At 37.2% G+C, this 20,657-nt stretch overlaps 1 protein-coding gene and 1 pseudogene across 1 annotated transcript; both read right to left on the minus strand.

Annotated features, from left to right (window-relative positions):
* Positions 1-3,273: 3,273 nt before the first annotated feature.
* LOC149285233 (25-hydroxyvitamin D-1 alpha hydroxylase, mitochondrial-like) lies at positions 3,274-9,133 on the minus strand. The gene is made up of 9 exons (XM_089495646.1): positions 8,930-9,133; positions 6,818-7,008; positions 6,327-6,523; positions 6,001-6,201; positions 5,119-5,282; positions 4,815-4,981; positions 4,487-4,568; positions 3,982-4,179; positions 3,274-3,387 (listed from the first exon to the last, which is right to left on the minus strand). The coding sequence occupies exons 1-9, from the start codon at positions 9,131-9,133 to the stop codon at positions 3,274-3,276; spliced, it is 1,518 nt and encodes a 505-aa protein (XP_089351772.1).
* A 9,914-nt stretch (positions 9,134-19,047) lies between these two features.
* Positions 19,048-20,328, minus strand: LOC149285234 (uncharacterized; annotated as a pseudogene).
* Between the last annotated feature and the right edge of the window lie 329 nt (positions 20,329-20,657).

Below are 20,657 nucleotides of genomic sequence, written 5' to 3' on the forward strand. Positions count from 1 at the left end.
CTACTGTGTGAGTGTAAGTGTGTTAGAGTGTGTATGTAGATGTACGCTAGTTCAGGGGGGGGAGTGATGTTATCAGGGGCTGGGCGGAGAGCACTTAGCTTCATTTGTGTTCTAACTCATCCCTGGCCATTTTGGTTTCTGTGAGCACTATTGGCACTAATGTGCTAGCACACCAGGGTGATGTGCACACACAATATTTAATCATATTTTGTGATAATTGTTTCAGCTGCCTTAGTTAGTGTGGAAATGATTAAATTTAATTTTGTACATTTCTAACATTTTGTATTTTTGTACTCAGATTAAATGACTGCTCATATACAATATCTAATATCAAAAAGATAGCCCTACTTGCTATGGAAAAAAACAATGTATAATATTTGTGGGTATACTTAATTAGAAAAAGGTAAAATTTAGTTGAATAAATATACATGAATGTCAAGAAAATATGATCTTTTGGATAAAGAGGCCTGGAAGCCTGACCAGGAAAGCTCCAAGGAGAAGAAAACAAAACAACAAATATGGATGCCATGTAGATGTAAGGTACAAAACTCAAATCCAATTTGACTTACAAATGCCTCTTTTCTGGAACACTAGGTGATTTGGATAAAAAAGAAGCAAATTGCAAGCTATAAATTAACATTCTGACATGATTTAATGATTTAATACTGTACAACTTGCCTGAGGAGTGTTGAAAAATGATGATACATTTGCAAATACTGCAAATTGTGATTTTATTAAAGGCACTTTAAGACAAGTTTAGGGCATATTGATTCTGTTACTACGTAACTGGGATCCGTCGAGACATGTATGTCTGTATGGTTTTTTTGTTACATTTTTCTTTTGTTATGTGGCATCATGGATCGGGATTTTACAAGGCTTGGATTTGGCACAATTAAAATTATTAGGGTCTGATTTTTAATAATGATCCATTCTGTAGATTACTATAGTAAAATCTTCTCCAATATTTTGTGTTACTATGAGGACCACTTCAGTAACCATTATCGCCCCACTAGAGCCTAGTGCAGGGTCTCAATGAAAAGTGGCTATTGGCACCTAGCCATTTAGCCATCGCCATTGCCCTCGGGGCAAATGTAGAAAGAACCTGTGGGTTATTCACAGCTGTTGTAAACAATTTGGGGATAGCAGTATGGACAATTCATATTGTTGGTATTGGTGAAGTGTAGACCCACATTATGCGGGGCCTCATGCTGCTGCAAAAAACATAATGTGCTGCTGCACGTATCCAGTCATCATGCCTGGGAACTCTCCAGGTTTTGCCAGGAGGCTGCGAGTGAGGTGTCACTTCTCCATGTTTTCAGGTCACTAAGGGAAAACTCCGGGTCTCCGCTACAGCATGGTTTCCTGCCCGCTTCCCCATTAAAAAAAACGTGTGTCCCGCAATGCTGGCGTGACTGCCCACCATACCTGGGAACTCTCCGGGTTTGACTCGGAGATCTCCGGGTGAAGCATTGCTTCTCCGGGTCAAAGCCCCTCTCCCCGCCCATTTGCCCTTTAACCCCTTAATGACAAGACGGTTTCTTTTTCGTAGTACACATTGGGACAAAGGCACTTTTAACATTTTTCAGTCTTGCTGTTTAGCTGTAATTTTCTTCTTTTTCATTTTGTGCACCCAAACAAATATTATAATGGGGGTTTTCTTCAGGACAAGCAGGGCTTTCTTTAGATACCATTATTTTTATCATATCATCTAATTTACTAAATTTACTATCAAAAATGATAAAATATGGTGATTTTTTTGTTACAAAAAGGACTTTTTCTCGCTTTTATTTGAAAAATCTTTTACTCATCTGCAAAAACTAATGAAAGAAACTGCTAAATAGATTCTCTTTGTCCTGAGTTTAGAAATACACAATGTTTTTTTGTGTGCTTTTTCTGCATGTTATGGGGCAATAATTACAAGTAGTGTTTTGCTATTTCAAAACCATTTTTTCCCGAAATCTGGTCATTCTGCCTCATGTGCTATTTTGGGTATCTTTGAAGCCAGCCAATGCAATTTACCCCATCAAACCCTTTCCATGCACTACTTCTACCAATTAGCCTTTGCCAAACTTTATGGTACAGTTGTTCTTTCATGAAAAAACAAAATTATTCAATGAAATATCTAACTGCCATTATGTTCTACTAGAATGTTCATCAGTCCATTATAGGGCTGATATACATAAGATACTTGTACTTGTTCCTGTTGTGAGGCTTTGGGTCCAGTTGGTACTCACCTAAACCCATTTCCCCTTTTTCAGAAAATATTAGCTATTCTGTTGTATCAAATGATATATACGCATTAGTTTTCTGCACAACATACCACTAACATTATATATGAACCGTTTCCTCCCAACTACTGATTTAAACCATAAAATGTAATTTTATATATCCTTACATATAAAAGACAGGTCATACAGTTTTAAGTCAAATATTTATTAATAAAATAAATATATTCAAATATAAAATGTTTACTTTACAAAAAAACATAATAAACAAATATGCATTAAAACATAATTTAAACATGCATATTGCCATTAAAATATGCAATATTTCTTGCAATGACCATGTATGTACAAGAAAATAAATAATATTTAAATAATTGTATATACATATATAAAAAGCCATGAATTATGAAAATAATGTATTCATATGTACAGCCCTAACTGAATTGATGGTGGTAATGACATTCTGATAAAATCCATAAAAACAAAATATAATACGTAGCGTTTCATCCAGAGGAAGCATTTCAATGTATACTAATGCCACTTGTTTTCTTGAAATTGGTTAATATGTGAAACTGAGCATCAGGGATAGCAATTGTCTTTTGCTACCTAAAGATCATATCTTGATGTCCCAGTCTACCAACAGAAAGCTGAAGCCACCAATTGTGATGGACAACAAAATGGGAGAGGTGTACTAGATATTCCACATATCAGGGTTCTGCATTTCCTAACACCGAAGAACTTCCGAAGTTCTTAATTTCAGGACAAAATAAAATCAATTTAATATTATGAGCACCGATAAGATTTTGTTTGTAATTTCTGGCTGAGTTTTGCCCTCTTTGTAAACAAAAAATGGATCATGTTGTGGTTTCCATAACTTGTGATGGACCTGTTAACATACAGTTCCAAAGGATTGTATGGATGTTGTTAACATCTTTCTCTGTAAAGGTTTCTGAAATAGTTTAAGGCACATGGGACAAAGACTCTTCCTAATGTCATGGAATTACTGATGTACGCCATCTTTGCCAGTTAAATAAGACAATGGCAAAATCTATCGTTCCAGAAACTGCAAGTTGATTTCCTTCTCTGGTACTAGGAGCGTTCTTGTCATAGGTTTCACGAAACTACCAGGATGTTCGAGTTTCACCTCAAAGTGAGTGAGAATCTGCAATAGAAATGATGGTCATTAACCAGTGTATATGCCACAGATGTTATACAAAATGAAGATAGTTATCTCTGAGGTCCTTGAAAGCTTATCTGACTCTACATCTTCTTCTTTCTTGGCCCAATGAAAGGCATCACTTCTGACTAAAGACTTCATACATAGCTAATAAGCAAAATATAGCACTGTGGACCCAATGGTTTTATTCTCATCTCTAAATTCTTTGGTTTTCATATGTTCTATGATATGGATTGTATTGTTTTAATGTAATCTGAATAATATAGTCCTTTATTTTGTTTCATACATAGTGTATATAGGCAAATGGAATACTCTGTGCTGGATGACAACAGGAAAAAAAAAGTTTTATAGATGAACTATGATGAATGCAAAACACACTCAAAAATGTGCAGGATATGTCTATGTGAGTGAGTGTTAGGTGTTGCACTTATTCTAACACAGGAAGTGACTGATTGCAAACTCAGACATCCTAAAGTGACATCACTAGTGATCTAATAACCTTCATTTTGAAACATGCTGAGCCCATTTCCCCCACTCAACAATCAGTAAAACGGATTGGACATCTGTGATGCCACTCACCCTTGTTAATGCCAGATAAACCTCCAGTTCAGCTATGCGTCTTCCAATGCAGCTCCTCTTGCCGAAACCAAATGGGAGGGATGCGTATGGGTGATGGGACTCGTTTTTTTTCAGCCAGCGTTCTGGGTGGAATGCATCAGGATCTTTGAAGACTTTCTCATCTCTGGATGTGGCGTAGTGACACAAGGTGATGAGAGTCTACAAAAGTTAAAAATGCTCTTAATCGCCTGTACAATCAAACCTTTTTCCTCGTATGGTAAAGTAACTGCACTAAATAAAAATAAAACCCCTGATATAAAACAAAAACCCTGTTAGTCTCTGTTTCTATTTGTGGCAACCAACAATAAAGATAAATGGGCAGACTAGGGGGATCGACTGGTTCTTTTCCATCAAATTCTATGTTTCTGAATTTATATATATATAAATACATATATAATGTATATATGTGCGTGTGACATGAAGAATACCATTAAAGCCAATAAATGAATAATAAATGCTCACTTACCTTCTTTGGTATAGTATATTCTCCCACTTGAATATCTCTGTCTGCTACAACACGGGCATTACCAGGAATAACAGGGTAGAGCCTGAAAGGGAAGCATAATAAGCAATCAGCTTTCTCTGATATTTTGCATTACTTTTGTATTCAAAGTACATTAGTTGAGAGGCTTATGAGAATTAACATGTCATTTATCTCCTAACACATTCATTTTGTATACTGTAAGCATGACCATAGCAAGATTCTGGAAAGGGTACCCTACTCAATATATAAGGCAACTTTATGATAGACAAACTTCATTTAAACTGTTATATAATCTAGATTTACTTCTTACCTTAACACCTCTTTGACAACAGCTTTCATTAAAGGCATCTTGCCAACGTGGGAGGCTGACGGGATTAGCTCTCCTTGTAACACATCCTTGATTTCCATGTACAAAGCAGTCTGGATATCTGGATGCCTTGCTAGTTCATACAGACTCCAGGAGAGTGTGCTTGAAATCTACAATAAAAAGGTAAAAAGGGAGTTCAATCATCAAATTAAGAGAAGTGAACTAAAGCTCATAGAAATGGTATGTTTAGATCACTCAAGTCTTTAACCTAAGGTGGTAATATTCATATAAAGAGAATAGGTCTTACTGTATCTACGCCGGCTAACAGTAGTTCTGTGACATTGCCATAAACGCATTTCATGGGAATTTTCTCCTGTGCCAAATAATAGGTAAGGTATTTCCCCTCCACCTTTTCACCTTGTTCCAGTTTCTTTGCAACTTCGGCCATTCTTTGGTCAATATGACCTTTGGCTGTAAGACAAAAAAATTACATTAAAACTATAACAATGTACCAAATAGGCATGTGTATAATGATGCAACACTATCAATGAGCTTCTTGGCAGCACATGAGCAAGCCGGCTCGGAAGATAATATACATAATTATTAATAGTATGTCCATGCAACTTATATCTCTAAGCCACACAAAGCCACTATCGGAAGTGCTGAGCTCCCATGAAGTTAAACCTATACTGTATTTGGTCTTATCAATATTTGCTTTCATCATCACCTTGCCCTACTGTTTGCCTGATAAAGTTCAATAGAGCATGACGAGTCAAGATCCAAAAAAAGCTGATGAAAACTGAAGCTGTGTCCTTCACAAAGAGGAAATCATCAATAGACCTTGGAGTTTTAGCTGATAGTGTACGTGAAAATGGAAACACCACGGGGCTTACAGCTGCTTAACTGAGTAACACATTATATAGCAGAAGTTCCTGCTGAATTTATTTTACATCATGTCAATGGCAGCAATGTATGGCTTTGAAGATCACAATTTATTCAGAAAACACATGTTCTTGCAAGAATTCGTATTTTAATTACCTAGGAAAACTTTTATAACAAAGTATTCTTTTAATAATGCACCTTTTTATTGATTTACTTTAGATGATTTTTATTAGCTCGTCAAAGATTTGTAAACGTTTTGGTAATTTTTAATAATTTTAAATATTTTTAATATAAAAAAAGTCCTCACCAAATGCAAACATGTAGTCCCAGGATTCACAGAACTTTTGCCATGGTTTACGGAAGATTCTGTGCAGGAACTTAGGCATGGCCATTGTTAATAGGGTCATCACAAACATGGTGTTGATGGACTGTATGAACTTTTCTGTTTCCTTGGGTACGGTGTTCTCTAAACAACCAATCCGTGAATCAAACAGAACAGAAGATATACCTACAGAGGGAGATATGAAAAGATGTGGCTTACCACTAAGAAATCTGGCTACATTCCACTTAAAGACCAATAGACAGACCATATTGCTTAACATAAGATAAACTAGTTTCTTTGTGAATATATACCTTCTAACCCAAACATGTAGAACAGATTGGAGATATCCTTGACAGTGCAGTTTGGGCTTTGATCACGATGGTAGTTAATCTTCTTGATGAGGTCACCAACAACATCGTTCAATACACCACTGTAAGATTCCACTTCCTTGGGCTTTAACATGTGTTTCCCCAAAGTGCTGCGAAGATGCTGCCATTCCTCCCCCTCTCTGCAATAGACAAAAAAAACCCATAAACAACTGGTAATCTATACAAAATGTCACACTACTTGTCATTCAGAAAAAGTGCGATACTCCCATACAATTCAAAGTACAAATATTTTAAATGACAAAACACAGTTCTGTATACAATTGTGTGCATTGCCACGATACCCACCTACATGGTCTACAGTGGGATATGTTCTAAATCCTCTAATGTGTAACAATCAATATGTTCTGCAAACATTCTTCATTGGAAGTGGAATGTTGTTATGGAATATAAATGGCATTTATTAAGATACTTACGCTGTAAGTAGTCCATATGAGTGTCCTCTGCACTGTCTGTAGTCTTTCCATGAAGAAAGATCTGACCGGATTGGGTGCTTTCCTTCTTGTCTTAAGACTTGCTCGATTAAAGCTGGATCTGCCACGTGAACTGTCAGAATGGGGCCAAAGCTTGCCTTCCAGACTGGGCCATACTTGGCTTTACCTTCCAGCTGAGAGAACAAAAAAAACCATTCTAGCGTTACTGTGCATTTCCCATCCTTCTTCTTTGTCCTTCTTGGTTGTTTTCACCATTATATCCTCACATAAAAGTCAATTGAAAAAAATGTATGGAAATGAATAGGATATTAAAGCATTTACACCAAAAGTTCCAAGGCCAATAATTAGATGGCAGCATTGAAGCTCTTTGTATTAGCTGAATGTTGGAGGCATTTAAATACTTAATATTGGATTAAATTGGATGGAATGTAGAGAATTCATGATGTTTAAACAGACATAAATGTGTCCAGGTTACAAATGCATGATCACTTCTTTTATACGGAGGTATAATTGCCACCCGTATAATGGAAGGGATGCTCGTCTAAATGTACACCAGGGCAAAGGGTGATTTTTTTTTTATTTTAGCTATTAGGTTTGTACCTTATAGAATATTAATTATTTTGGACTCCAATAAACAGAAAATAATAGGTGACTTAAAAATAAATAATTATTAAAATAAAAATAATATTTAAAAAATAAAAATGAAGTTCACAGAAATGAAATTCTGATGAAAACTGATCAAAAATAAGAAAACTGTCCATAATACAGACCATGCAATGATAAAACTAAAAATATAACCTAAAATATAAATCACAGGATATTGTACAGGTTTGTGTTTAATTACTGTCAGGCATAATTAAAACTACCACCTTTCCACAATGTAAATTATAGCCAATTTTAACCGCCACTATTTCAGTTTCTCGCGCCCAGTAAATTAAATAAATCAACGTCAATGATCATCATAAAAGACTTTTTCCAACAGCTGATTTCTTGCATCAGAAAGCAGAGTGAAGGCAGAGAGGCTCATTCTGTGTACAGTAACTGATCACTGGCCATGGTATGTAACACATGTCTCTCTTCTGATTGCTTGATTGACAACCTCTGGCTCCTCAACCTGTGTGGAATATGACTCTCATGAAGCTCAGCCAAGACTGGTGATCTGCCAGCCTAACCTGTGCTGGGTTCTGCATTGCCAACTAGACATTGTAGTACAAGCAGTACCAAGATGCCATGTTAGCCGAATGTAGAATACATAGATCTGACAACATGAAAAATGCAAAGGGTCTATTTTGAAAAGTCTAATTTAACTTGGCTGTTCTGGTGCTCAAAGGGTTAGATCTGTTTCTATTACACTGCCACTGTTGGAGCAGATAACTCCAGCAAAGACCTTGTCCACAGGTAATGGTGCTGAAAAGAATTGCTACACGTCAGGGGTGCGTTTCCCAGAGGTTTTCACATACTTAGGTCATTAAAAAGGATATTAGTAATAAAGGAAACAGATATGATTCAGATCTGTAATCTGTGGTCTAGCCAGGGGATAGGAGCACCCAACAGGTTATTACTGTACTTCTGTTGCAATCTTTCCAGTTTAACCATGGACAAGCATTATTATTACTGGACTAATCTGAGTCAGTTTCCACAAACCCCTTTTACATGTATGGATCATTAATAAAAACATATAATATAGTAAAATATCCTTACATGTCAATTGCTATGGACTACAACTATAGTAGTATAAGTGCTTAATTGCATAAACATCTACAAGCAATGTAATGCTAAAAAGAATATTGTATATGTATGTAACAGATCATTACTGTACAAAGTACAAATAAGTGTGATCATTACAATTAAATGTCTTAAATAGAACATGAAAGTATGAAAGAATGAAGTGAAAAATAGAGATAGATAGATAGATAGATAGATAGATAGATAAATGATCGATAGACAGATATGGATAGATGATATACAGATTATAGATAGATGATAGATAGATAGATAGAATTTAGGAATTAATTCAAGGAATTCATTCAATAGAGTCCATTCAGTGATCCAATCCGATTTATATGAACATTCTTTGTATCTAGACATCCTTACCTGTAGCTCATGCAGACGGGACAGTCCTCCCTTTACGAACAGATCAGCGGCGAAGCTGACTGCAGACGGTCCCGGTATGTCTGCCAATGACTTGTGCCTCTTAATGATTTTCTCTGACTTGTTAAAGACGCACTCAGCCCATAACTCTGGAAACATTCTCAAGATGGGCGCAGATCTGCCGGCCAATTTGAGTGACTGTGCCATTGTCCCTTTCGGATAGACGGGCAACGACCAGGGGGCACCTTTCTCTGTGGCATCTTTCGGTTGTGCCAACTCTATTTATACTTAAACACACGGTGAGACCCCAGCGCCAGAAATAATGGATTTGTAAAACAAGCCACGCCCCCAACCCGTTTCATCATCCTCCAAGCTAAATATTATTCTTTTTTTTCCTGTAGTCATTTATTAATGGAGAGGGGAGTGACTATAATGCAGGAGAGTGAGCGCTTATCCAATGAGAGGAAAGGGGGCGTGGCCGTAGGCGTTGGATGTGTGTTTGGGCTGATGCCAGGAGCCTGCCATGCACATGGGCACCTGATGACACAGGCATTAGAGAAAGTGTGTGTGTTGGGAGGGGAGGGGGATGGGACACACTGCTGGGTTAATATGTCCCTAAAACATTGATTTGCTCGGTAATGATTTGGGGTTAATGACCAGTATTTGATTTTTAGGCTTAACCACTAATAAAGTAGGGTGACCAAATGACCAGCCTTCCTATTATTTCATACTATACACGTTGGCTGGACAATACTTAGCTTTACCTTCCAACTGAGAGAACAAAAAAACAACTTTATGGAGATTCTGTACTTCTCTAAAGACACTTTATATGTGCAGACATGGATTCCTATCTGCCTGATTGTAGGGCTAGAGTTAGTGCTTTTTCTTCCCATCCTTCTTCTATGTCCTCCTTGATTGTTTTCACCATTATATCCTCACATAAAAATCAATTGAAAAAATGTATGGAAAATAATAGGATTTTAAAGCATTTACACCAAAAGTTCCAAGTCAATAATTAGATGGCAGCGTTGAAGCTCTTTGTATTATCTGAATGGTGGAGGCTTTGGAAAACTTAATATTGGATTAAATTGGAAGGAGTGTAGAGAATGATGTTTAAACACATAACTGTGTCCAGGTTACAAATGCATGACCACTTCTTTTATATGGAGTTTAGGCAAAGTATTAATAACATATAGTCTTGCCATGTTATTATTTTATTATTTCCACTATATATATATATATATATATATATATATATATATATAGGCAAGACTGGACTGATGGTAATGGGGCTACCCTGGCACTTTAAGGCCAGTGGCCGATTTATGACATAAGTGTGGCCGTCGGCTGAATATGCGTGGCATATTCACATAGCAGAGATAAGTGAAAAGACAGTGTTTCTAAATGAAACTTTGTTCTAATTTCACTGAAAATGAAGCTTTGATTTACTGACTCTTGAGAAAAAAACCTGTCCCTTTCATCAGCCACACATAAAAAGTTGCATCACACAGGGCATCGATCATTTTATAGCAGCCCTGTACAGTGCCTATTCACCTGAACCTGAGCCGCATGGCTTACAGGAGTGGGATTGGTGTTAGAACATCCAGAACTTTATGTCGCTTTAACTAATGTTTTGAAGTTATGTTTTTTGCGATTAAAAATATTTTTTATTAAATCCAGCTTTATACAATTTAAAACTGGGCAGGGGTTAATGTCGCTACTGTTGAGGTAGACAAATTTAAGGTAAAAATTTTATTACATTTATGTTGTTATTTAAACCATTTTTTAAACCATTTTTTTATTTAAGGCTCTACCCCAGCCCAGTCTAATCAATACTCTTAAAGGGCACTCCAGCCATCATATGGATTTTAATGCGTTTAATAGCAGAAAGGTCCCTTTAAATTTTCAGGTGGTCCGCACTGCAAATTCATGGAGGGATTCTGCAGAATATGTGGTTGCTTTTTCCCCATCCCCCAGCTATTTGGGATACAGAAGATCTGTTCAGTCAAAGACACCTCCTTCTGCCATAGCAGCGGCTTGGCATGGCTTAAGTAGAATCAGTCCCGCAGAATACTTGCCAAGGAACAGCACAATGTTCAATATGTATGGTGATCACAAAACGTAACGGGCTCACAGACTGGACCAGAAAGCTCAATTGAAAATGAATTGCGCTACAAAGAAAACCTGTAGAGGGAGCACAAAGACGCTGCATAAACACCTCATCCCAGATAATGCTGTGGGATATCTATGTTTAATTACAAATAAAATATGGGTCTGAACAAATAAAACATCTTTATATGTCTCCTTAACATTATATATGGCATTTACAGAAGCTGACCATTTAAACGCTCTGTGCTAATGTAATCGATAGTTCATATACAAAATGACTTTTTGTTTGTGCGGGAATATGACATATTCCTAAACCAGATCCAAAATCAATAAGAAATTGGCAGTAATAATAATAAATTACATATTATTCCCTGTCACATTTTGTTTACATCGTGCATTTGTAATGTTCTTGAAAAGATCAGAAACCGTGAAGTGTCTGTAAACAGCCATTTTGCTTATATAGCTGACTGTCTATGTGTAAGATTCTGTGACATCATTGTACAGAACTCTTACATCTTATCTGTTTGCCGGGCTTTTATATGAGAGGAAGACTTTGTTAGTTTTAAAAGTTTACGGATATAGCACAAAATAAACCCACTTGTTACATCATATTATAAGATGATTCAAAGTATAGGTGACTGCTATATACAATATAGGTGACTGATCTCACAAATCATATTTCACTGCACATAAGGATCAGACAAATGTATGCACTTGGAGATCCCCTAAACGTTAACGCAATATATATCTTCTGTATATTGATAAATAAGATTTAATTAGTATTATGTGTTCAATGTGTATTAGCATCAAGTCAAGTTTTTTTCTGTGAAGAATTGCATTCAATGTATGCTTATATTCTACACAATTCACAATAATGCTCCAATGAATCCAGATTACCTATTAAAAAGCGTAAGTAAAAGATGGGAACCTTTAACCCCTGTGTCTTCAGAAGAAATTTTTCCTCTCATTTTCTGGTAACACGCCTTGTTGGTTTATGAAAGTGTTTAAAATGGAGGTCCATGGAGACAAATCTACGTGCAGGAAGATGATGAAGAAATGTAACATTTAACAGGTATGAGCAGGCAACATTTACATGACAGACATTCAGGGTTTACGTCAGGGTAGATTCTCAGGGTCACGTAGTCTAGACATGACTCCATCCTTTAGCTTGATTAGCTGATATGTATACTTGAACATCAAGATATCTGTTTTCACACTATTATGAGATATAGTTGACTCAAATAAACATATTATTAATTGTATCTGTCAACAGAACGATACAAGCACTTGATAAAAAAAGTCAGCTGCCAACACAGTAGTCAGGTTGACATTTATAATCCCTGAGATGAGGTATTAAGTGGTTAATCAAGGTCAGCGCTTTAAGATTATAGATGGAGAACAAAGATTTTGTTAAAATATGCGCTTAATAAAAATAAGCTAATAACCGGTAGTATGAATAATATTGTAATGATGTTGCTTTAGGTCTGTAAGTCTTGGATCTGGTTGATGAATAAACATTTTCCGGGACCAAACCAAGGTATCTGTGCAGGGTCAGCCCTACCATATACAGTAGGCAACAAAGGCTGCTGCTTAGGGTGTTAGGCTGGTTGGGGGCATTTAAGTGCATGTAGAATGGGGGCACCAAACACACAGATCTCTTAGGCCACTAGAAACCCATAGTGCCAGCCCCGTATCTGAGAACGCTGGGATCTTATTGCTTCATTTTATTTAAATATATTTTTACTTGTATCACGGCGTGAAAATTGCAATTTCTTACCATGTTCCAAGTAAATCTTCTTTTTCCTTTATTTTTAAATACTGTTCTTAGCCCCATTTCCCTTATTATTTTATTATAATTGACTAATGTAGGGAAGGAATGATTGTCAGCAATGGCCTGTTTGACTAGTAAGAGTTTGTGCACAAGTGGTGCTGCCATGTAAGCAGATTAAGCACCCATTTAGGGGAAGCAGTATTTTGCCGTGCTGAAGTCCTTTCGTTTGCGCAGAAATCTATGTGGCGACTCACACTTCATGTTGGCCATGGATACTGAGTTCTGGTACATAACATAATATTCTAGTACTTGCAAATAGTAAGCAATGCATGTTGTAAGAGAGGATTAAGAATTTGCGCTCCCTGCTGATCGGGCACTGCACCATGAACGCTGGTCAGCAAAGAAGACACTCACTCACGTTGGCCTACCGCGCCCCCCTGCATGTGTGCCCAGGAGAGCCTCACCACTTGCCCCCCATAGATACACAACTGCTTCTATATTAAGGAGTAAGCAGGGGGTCCTTCATAATGTCTGAGGAGGAAGGGATAAGCAAATGTGGATAGGAGCACACGATCGTAATCAGGCCTAAGACTGAATAAAACCTAAATACATCACTGCTTAGGTGTCCCATCATGATCGTAAATATTGAATTCCTTAATAAATGCATACTTATTATTCATGTTAAAGATGAGGCACCTGATAACTTTTTTGTCCATGGATAGTGGCCACATAGTCCCAGTGATATGTAAGGAGAACGATATTCTCCCAAGAAGCTCAGCATAATCCTTGTATTGTATAATGTTCTCATTCCATTAAATATTAATAGTAAACCATCTTTCAGTCTGCTGATGTTTGCAAAATCAGATTTGACAAAGGTCGTCTGCCACAAACATTGGGGACTTTGTATAAACAGCAAATTTGGAGCAAACTGTATATCTCCCTAATACCCCCGTTCAGTAGAGAAAGCCCCTCTTTAAGACACAAATCCCCTGTCACTTTGCTGCCGTGAGGTCTCTGTTGTCTACGGGCACAGGGTGTTTGCAGGGTATGAGTGTATCACAATGTCCTACAGCCCTAAAAGACTCAATAATGTCTATAGAAATAGCAATATGGACCACATGGTTGGGCTAAGCTATTTAAAAGTATTCTGCATGGCTCTTTATGTCTTCAAAATCCCTTTTCTTGCTCAATTTCTTTTTTTTTACAGATTATGGAGCCTTATTTCTACTTGACTGGCATAGCCCCAAGTGTGGTAACGTAACAAATTTTTAACTCCTTGATAACCACGCAACTGCCCCAATAAGTAACACAACTTAGTAGAGGCCACCGTTTTAATAGAGTTAACAACTTGCCAGCACCAATATAACCACAACATAACGTTAACGGCTTGTGCCGTGGGCAGGTATATGTACCCAGCTTCACTAAACCATCACATAGTCTATTAGACCTTCTTTTACTGAACTGCTTGGACCAGGCTGGTGAGGCAAAGAACATCTGCTGTGACAACACTGGAAAGAGAAGAAAAGGAAGAAACAAAAAAAAATTCCCCGGAAACAAACCCACTTACAAATAATATTGTAACAACAACGAAAACAGCAAAAAACCATTGGGTCAGAAGGGCGCGACATTTGTTGAAGCTCAATCAAATTTATGAAATTTAAAACTTGACCCCTGTTCGCTACACCCACCCAAGCGAGTTATTCGATCTGGTGCAGGTCAGTCATGGACCCAGGTGCTGATGCAAGACTCTCTCCATTGCTTTCAGTACTGAGCCTGATGCATTGTTTGTGTACATGTTTTTACTGTAAATGAACCGTTTAATCTCGATATTCAGCACTGCGTTCATGTTATTTTGTTGTGGACAACTAATACAAATATGAAGATGTGAAAATATTAGCTAACTAACTGGGGATAAAGACATTATAAATAAAAGAAGGGCATTTCATGATAATCATGCCACTGAAAGCTTAATTGCTCATGGGATTAACCTTTCATATTCCCCAAGCACTATCTTGGGGAACTCTCTTTATTGCAGACAGCACAGATTGCATATATATATATATATATATATATATATATATATATATATATATATATATAGTATATATACACACATACATACAGCAAACATCATAGGATTAAAGGTATAATCCCATCAACCACCAGACAGCCCAGTGCCGCCATACAGTTATATGGCCAGCAATGCCCACCCGACAAAGATTCACTATTTCAGGGTTATCCCGAAAGAGCGGCGTCAATCCCAGGGTACCAATGGCAGCGTCGGAAACATTCCCAGGAATAATCCGCGCGGTAGCCGGGCCAGAGTTCCATAGCCGCGGCTGGGTAAACCCCGGTCCTACATCCATCTTTTACTTAGTACACTATATGGTACTATTTTTAATTTACATGTAGTGCTAGGGCAATGAGATATCAAGTTTTGTTTTTGTTTTTTTAAATCATTTTTTATTTATTTAATTATTTTTTATTATTATTTTTGTTTTTCACTGTTTTCAGTGCAATATGTATAGAGATCCCATTAGGGAGTGTTGTCATGATTACTTCATTGAGCTCACTGTATTGTTTATATTTCATTAAAACATAACACTTTTTTTCTTTTAGTTTTCTCCCATGTCTTGTCGGCACTGTGATCAGCAGTCAGGGCACCATAGGCTTGCATTACTGATCTTAATACCGAGTGATTAGCCAGCAGGGAAAAATCGAAGAGCCCAACATGGTCTAGAAGGAGTCTCTCAGCAGTGACACCTTAAGGGAATGCACGATCAGGCATTCTTTATGTAACAGTGTACCAGCATTCATGCAGAGCTCCGTTACACACGACCAGTCAGCAGGGGGGTCCAGGCTGTCCACTACTTGTCCTGTTTGTCTATTATACAATGCTGCAGAACATGATAGTGATCTATAAATCAATAAACGATGAAAATAACTTTGCTTTTACCCAGCATGCATATCATTAGTTGATTTTATCCAAAGTTAATCTTTTGCAACCTCCTCTTCACCAGCATATTTCCAGATATAGGTGTCACATACCCAAATGCATTGTGAACTCACCCAGCCCAGCCTAAACCTCACTCTGTTACAGCCACAGAATGTCTGGCTATGCCAAGGAAGCAACTGGCTTTGTCCATTTTCATGACAGTTTGTTACATTTATTGGAACAGATCATCAGCTGGGAAATAAGTGAATTTGCACTTGGGCTGCCACCCTGCCTTAGGCAACACTAGACAGATGCTTAAGTTCCAACGTGTAGACAACACTTTAACAAGCCCTGTTTTTACCAAACAAAAATGTTTTTGGGAAGTTTTGTGTTAGGTACCATGAACCTGTGGGACATCTCTGAGATCATTGCATCACTACTGATGATGAAGTGACAAAACTAAGCAACTCATAAAACAACTTAGCACTGACAGCATACTGAAATATTCAACCAAACCTATTCCCATCGTAATCAACATTTAGGGGCTCTCCTAAATACAAAGTATTTTTTGATGAAGTGCCTCCTGTATTACCATAACAAATTCATAAATTCCTTGTAAACATTTTGATAAATCAGACAAAAAAAGACCCACATTTTTTATGGAGAAGACAATTAATGGTCAATTTTGTAAAGCTGAGATACATGAAAGGAATTGTTCCTCAAGTTAAGAGTCTTATCATCTTTATAAGAGCGTGTTCCCTCGTGCATATTCATGATCTCCCAATATATTATCCTTGGGGACTGAGCCCGGCCATGACATTATCTGTGCATATTATTTCACAGTATTGAAGCTTTTCTTACCCATGATAAAAGCATCAGGAAAGAAATGTTGAAAGGGACATTTCTTAGTTATTAGATACAAAATTTTTTTATTTCTGATACATTTTTATTGTTTTACACTTGGTATTCTACCAAAAGCATCTCATTAACCCTGCTACTAAAAAAATTATTTATATAATTGTTTTTTACTCATTGATCACTGATTGTGAATATACTGTACATGTTTACTATAAGGCCTGATTTCACACTGTAAATTTTACAGGAGTATTCCCGAATAACTAGGCTAAAGATCACACTGAGGATGATAAAGCATTGATCTTGTAGCCTGACAAGTGATAAGATCTGCCAGTCTAGTGGTTTCTAACCTTTTACCTATTTAGCCTTTCAGTCAAACACTTTCACTACACTATTGTGAAATCTATTCACTAGTAGTGAATAGTAATAGTTTCATAATTGTATAGTAATTTGTGTGCCCATGGTGGCAGAATACAGTCCATGATCCCTAACAACCGAAAAGATTCTAAAGAACAAAAGTAGCAGTTCTCTGGGCTGAGAGAGAGGAATAAAGGGAATATAGATAAAGAAAGAGAGGGGAGAATGTGTGTGTTTTGAAATTATTTGTGTGAAGGAAATTTGTATGTTAGAGCAAGTGTGTCTGTATAAGGACAAGTAATCGTTTGTCTGCAAGGGCAAGTGTATGCTAGGATGTTTTTGTGTAAAGAAGGCATGAATATGTATGTGTGTGTGTATGGGCAGGCGTGTAAAAGGACATGTGTTTGTTTTGGGCCCTTTGTAAAGGGTATCAAATGATAAATTCTAGCACATTGTAACCTAGGGGAACAATGTAGTATTATTTTAAATTTTAAAAAAATGATAGTTTCCTTCATTCATTACAGTATCTTTCAAAATGTCCACCATGTCCGTGCCTATCAAAGGTGGAGCACACCTTAAATATTGGAGGTTTGCAATAATATGACTACTTGTGTTGATAATAAAGTGTGGGGGATTTGATTTCATCAGCGCAAAGACATCTCGGACCTATGCATGCAAGCACAGATACAGTATGCTTTTGGACTAAAAAGTAACCAAAGCCCACCACCATACAGATTAAAGCCAGTAGTTTATAAATAATGCTACATCAAATTTATTCTTATTTTTGTTTCAACAGGTCCAAGCATGAACTGAAAAAAAGAAACGACATTAACCTTCATGAGCAAAGCAAGTATACATTTGCTGGTTTAGAGATTCTCACACATAGCAGAAGGTGAGGCTTATATAGAAAACGAGATCCTTTGTAAGTACAACATTCAGACAATAAAATCATAATAGCTATAACTCAGGGCTACATAGCACTACATCTAATGTTACAAACAAAGGATTTCAAATGAAGAGTGCAATAGAAAGCCTATGTTTTCAGCATATATCTGCATTGTACTGGGCAAGTACAGTAACTGAAAATCATAACTATGAATAAACAATACAACAAGCACACTGGGATTACATAAGATTTCCAGTACACATTAGAAGAAGGGAGTGGTGTGTATATACACGATGCATTAACTGATCCCACTTGTAAAGAAAGATGTGTATGAATTATGTAGGGCTTATCAGTTGAAATCTGCAATGGGCAAATACATTTTTTGCAATGAGACTAAGCATTTCCAAAAATCCTTTAGTTGTTCAGCACGTCATTACAGCAGAACTATTGGCATATCCCTTACGAAAAAATACTGAAGTAATACTGCAGTTTTTTGGACATGAAAAAACTGCAATACTGCACTTTTACTGCAGTATTACTGCACATTTACTGCATTTGTACTTCACTGTACTGCAGTTTTACTGCACATTTACTGCACTTATTTTTTATATTGCAAACCTACAGTTGTACTTCAATGCACTGCAGCTTTATTGCTTTTGTACTTCCTTACAAAAATAACTGCAGTAAAACTGCAGTACAGTGAAGTACAAATGCAGTAAAACTGCAGTAAATGTGCAGTAATACTGCAGTAAAAGTGCAGTATTGCAGTTTTTTAATGTCCAAAAAACTGCAGTATTACTTCAGAAAAACTGCAGTAATTTTTTCGTAAGGGATGTATTATTAAAGTCGAAATATAAAAATCTTGGGGTCTGCTCATTTAGAACATTTAAACTATAATTATGGTAGCAGACATTAATGTACAGACATGTAAGACAGGAGCCCTTTTGGTGAGGACATTCAGTGAAGAATCCGCACATTGCTGATACCACAAGGAAGTGCCGGTTGAAGTCATTTACTGTGATACCTGTAAACTTGCAAAAGTATTCACCCCCTTTGCCTTTTTCCTATTTTGTTGCATTACAGCCTGGAAATAAAATGGATTTGTTGGGGGTCTGCATCATTTGATTTACACAACACGCTTACTACTTTGAAGATGGAAACAAACAAGAAACACGAGCGTGCATAACTATTCACCCCCCCCCCAAAAGTCAATACTTTGTAGAGCCACCTTTTGCAGCAATTACAGCTGCAAGTCTCTTGGTGTGTATCTCTATAAACTTGGCACATCTTGGCACTACAATTGTTGCCCATTCTTCAAGGCAAAACTCCTCCAGCTCCTTCAAGTTGGGTGGGTTCTGCTGATGTACAGCAATCTTTAAGTCATACCACAGATTCTCAATTGAATTGAGACTAAAACAGGTTGTCCTTAAGAATTTCCTTTTATTTTTAGCACTATCAATCATCCCTTCAATCCAACCATTCTCCCAGTCCCTGCCAATGAAAAAGTGGAAAAGAAAGAGAGTGATATTCAGCGCTTAAAATAAAAATGCCAGATAGTGTAGTAACACAACTTAAACAGGTATAATACCTTGGTGCTGCAGAACCAACACACTGACCACAAAAGATAATACACAAAACAAAGAAATAAAGTGCACACCACAATATGTGCGGAAATATACTTAAAGTGGACTCAATAGGTTCCTCTGTTGGAAAGCCCATAGAGCCCCTTCTGGGGAATGGAGTTTCTTCTTTGTACCGGTATAACAGAAGAAGACCGGAGGAGAGATAGTTTAAAAAAAAAGTAGTAACTTTAATAGAAATAAAAAAGTAGTATCTTACATATAAAAATACTTTAAGGCTCCCGTGGAGAGGACTGGAATAGTGACGTGCTGTAGCAGTGACAGCTTGGTTCTCACAAGATTCTTTTGTGTCCACTTCCTCAATGGGCGTATTCAGCACAACGCGTTTCACCAATCGGCTTCCTCAGGTGCATCTGAAAAACCAATGAAAAACATCCCCACATCATGGTGTTCTCGGGGTGATGAGGTGATGGTTTTGCACCAGACGTAGCATTTTCTTTGATGGCCAAAAAGCTCAGTTTTAGTCTCACCTGACCAAAGTACCGTCTTCCATATGTTTGGGGAGTCTCCCACGTGCCTTTTGGCAAAGAGCAAACATGTTTGCTTATTTTTTCTTTACGCAATGGCTTTTTCTGGCCACTCTGTGGAGTGGTCTTATGGACAGATACCCCAATCTCCGATGTGGAGCTTTGCAGCCCTCCTTACCTGGTCTGTGAGTTTTGGTGGGCAGCCCTCTTGGCAGGTTTGTTGTGGTGCCATATTCTTTCCATTTCTTAATAATGGATTTAATAATGCGCCGTGGGATGTTCAATGTTTAGGATATTTTTTTTTATAACCCAACCCTGATCTATACTTCTCCACAACTTTGTCCCAGACCTGTTTGGTGGGCTCCTTCTTCTTCTTCTTCATGGTGCCGCTTGCTTGGTGGTGCCTCTTGCTCAGTGGTCTTGCTGACTCTGAACAGGTGTATATATAATGAGATCATGTGACAGATCACTTTTGACTTAGATTGCACACAGGTGGACTTTAATTATGTGACTTCTGAAGGTAATGGGTTGCACCTGATCTAATTTAGGGGTTTTACAGCAAAGGGGGTGAACACACACTATTTTTTTGAATTTTTTTAAGATGTTGTTTTCTTCATTTTACTTCACCAATTTGGACTATTTTGTGTATGTCCATTACATGGAATCCAAATAAAAATCTATTTTAATTCCAGGTTGTAATACAACAAAATA

The sequence above is a fragment of the Sceloporus occidentalis genome, unplaced genomic scaffold, assembly GCF_023333645.1.
Source record: "Sceloporus occidentalis isolate IW3139 unplaced genomic scaffold, rSceOcc1.0.p SCAF_82, whole genome shotgun sequence".
Classification (NCBI taxonomy): domain Eukaryota; kingdom Metazoa; phylum Chordata; class Lepidosauria; order Squamata; family Phrynosomatidae; genus Sceloporus; species Sceloporus occidentalis.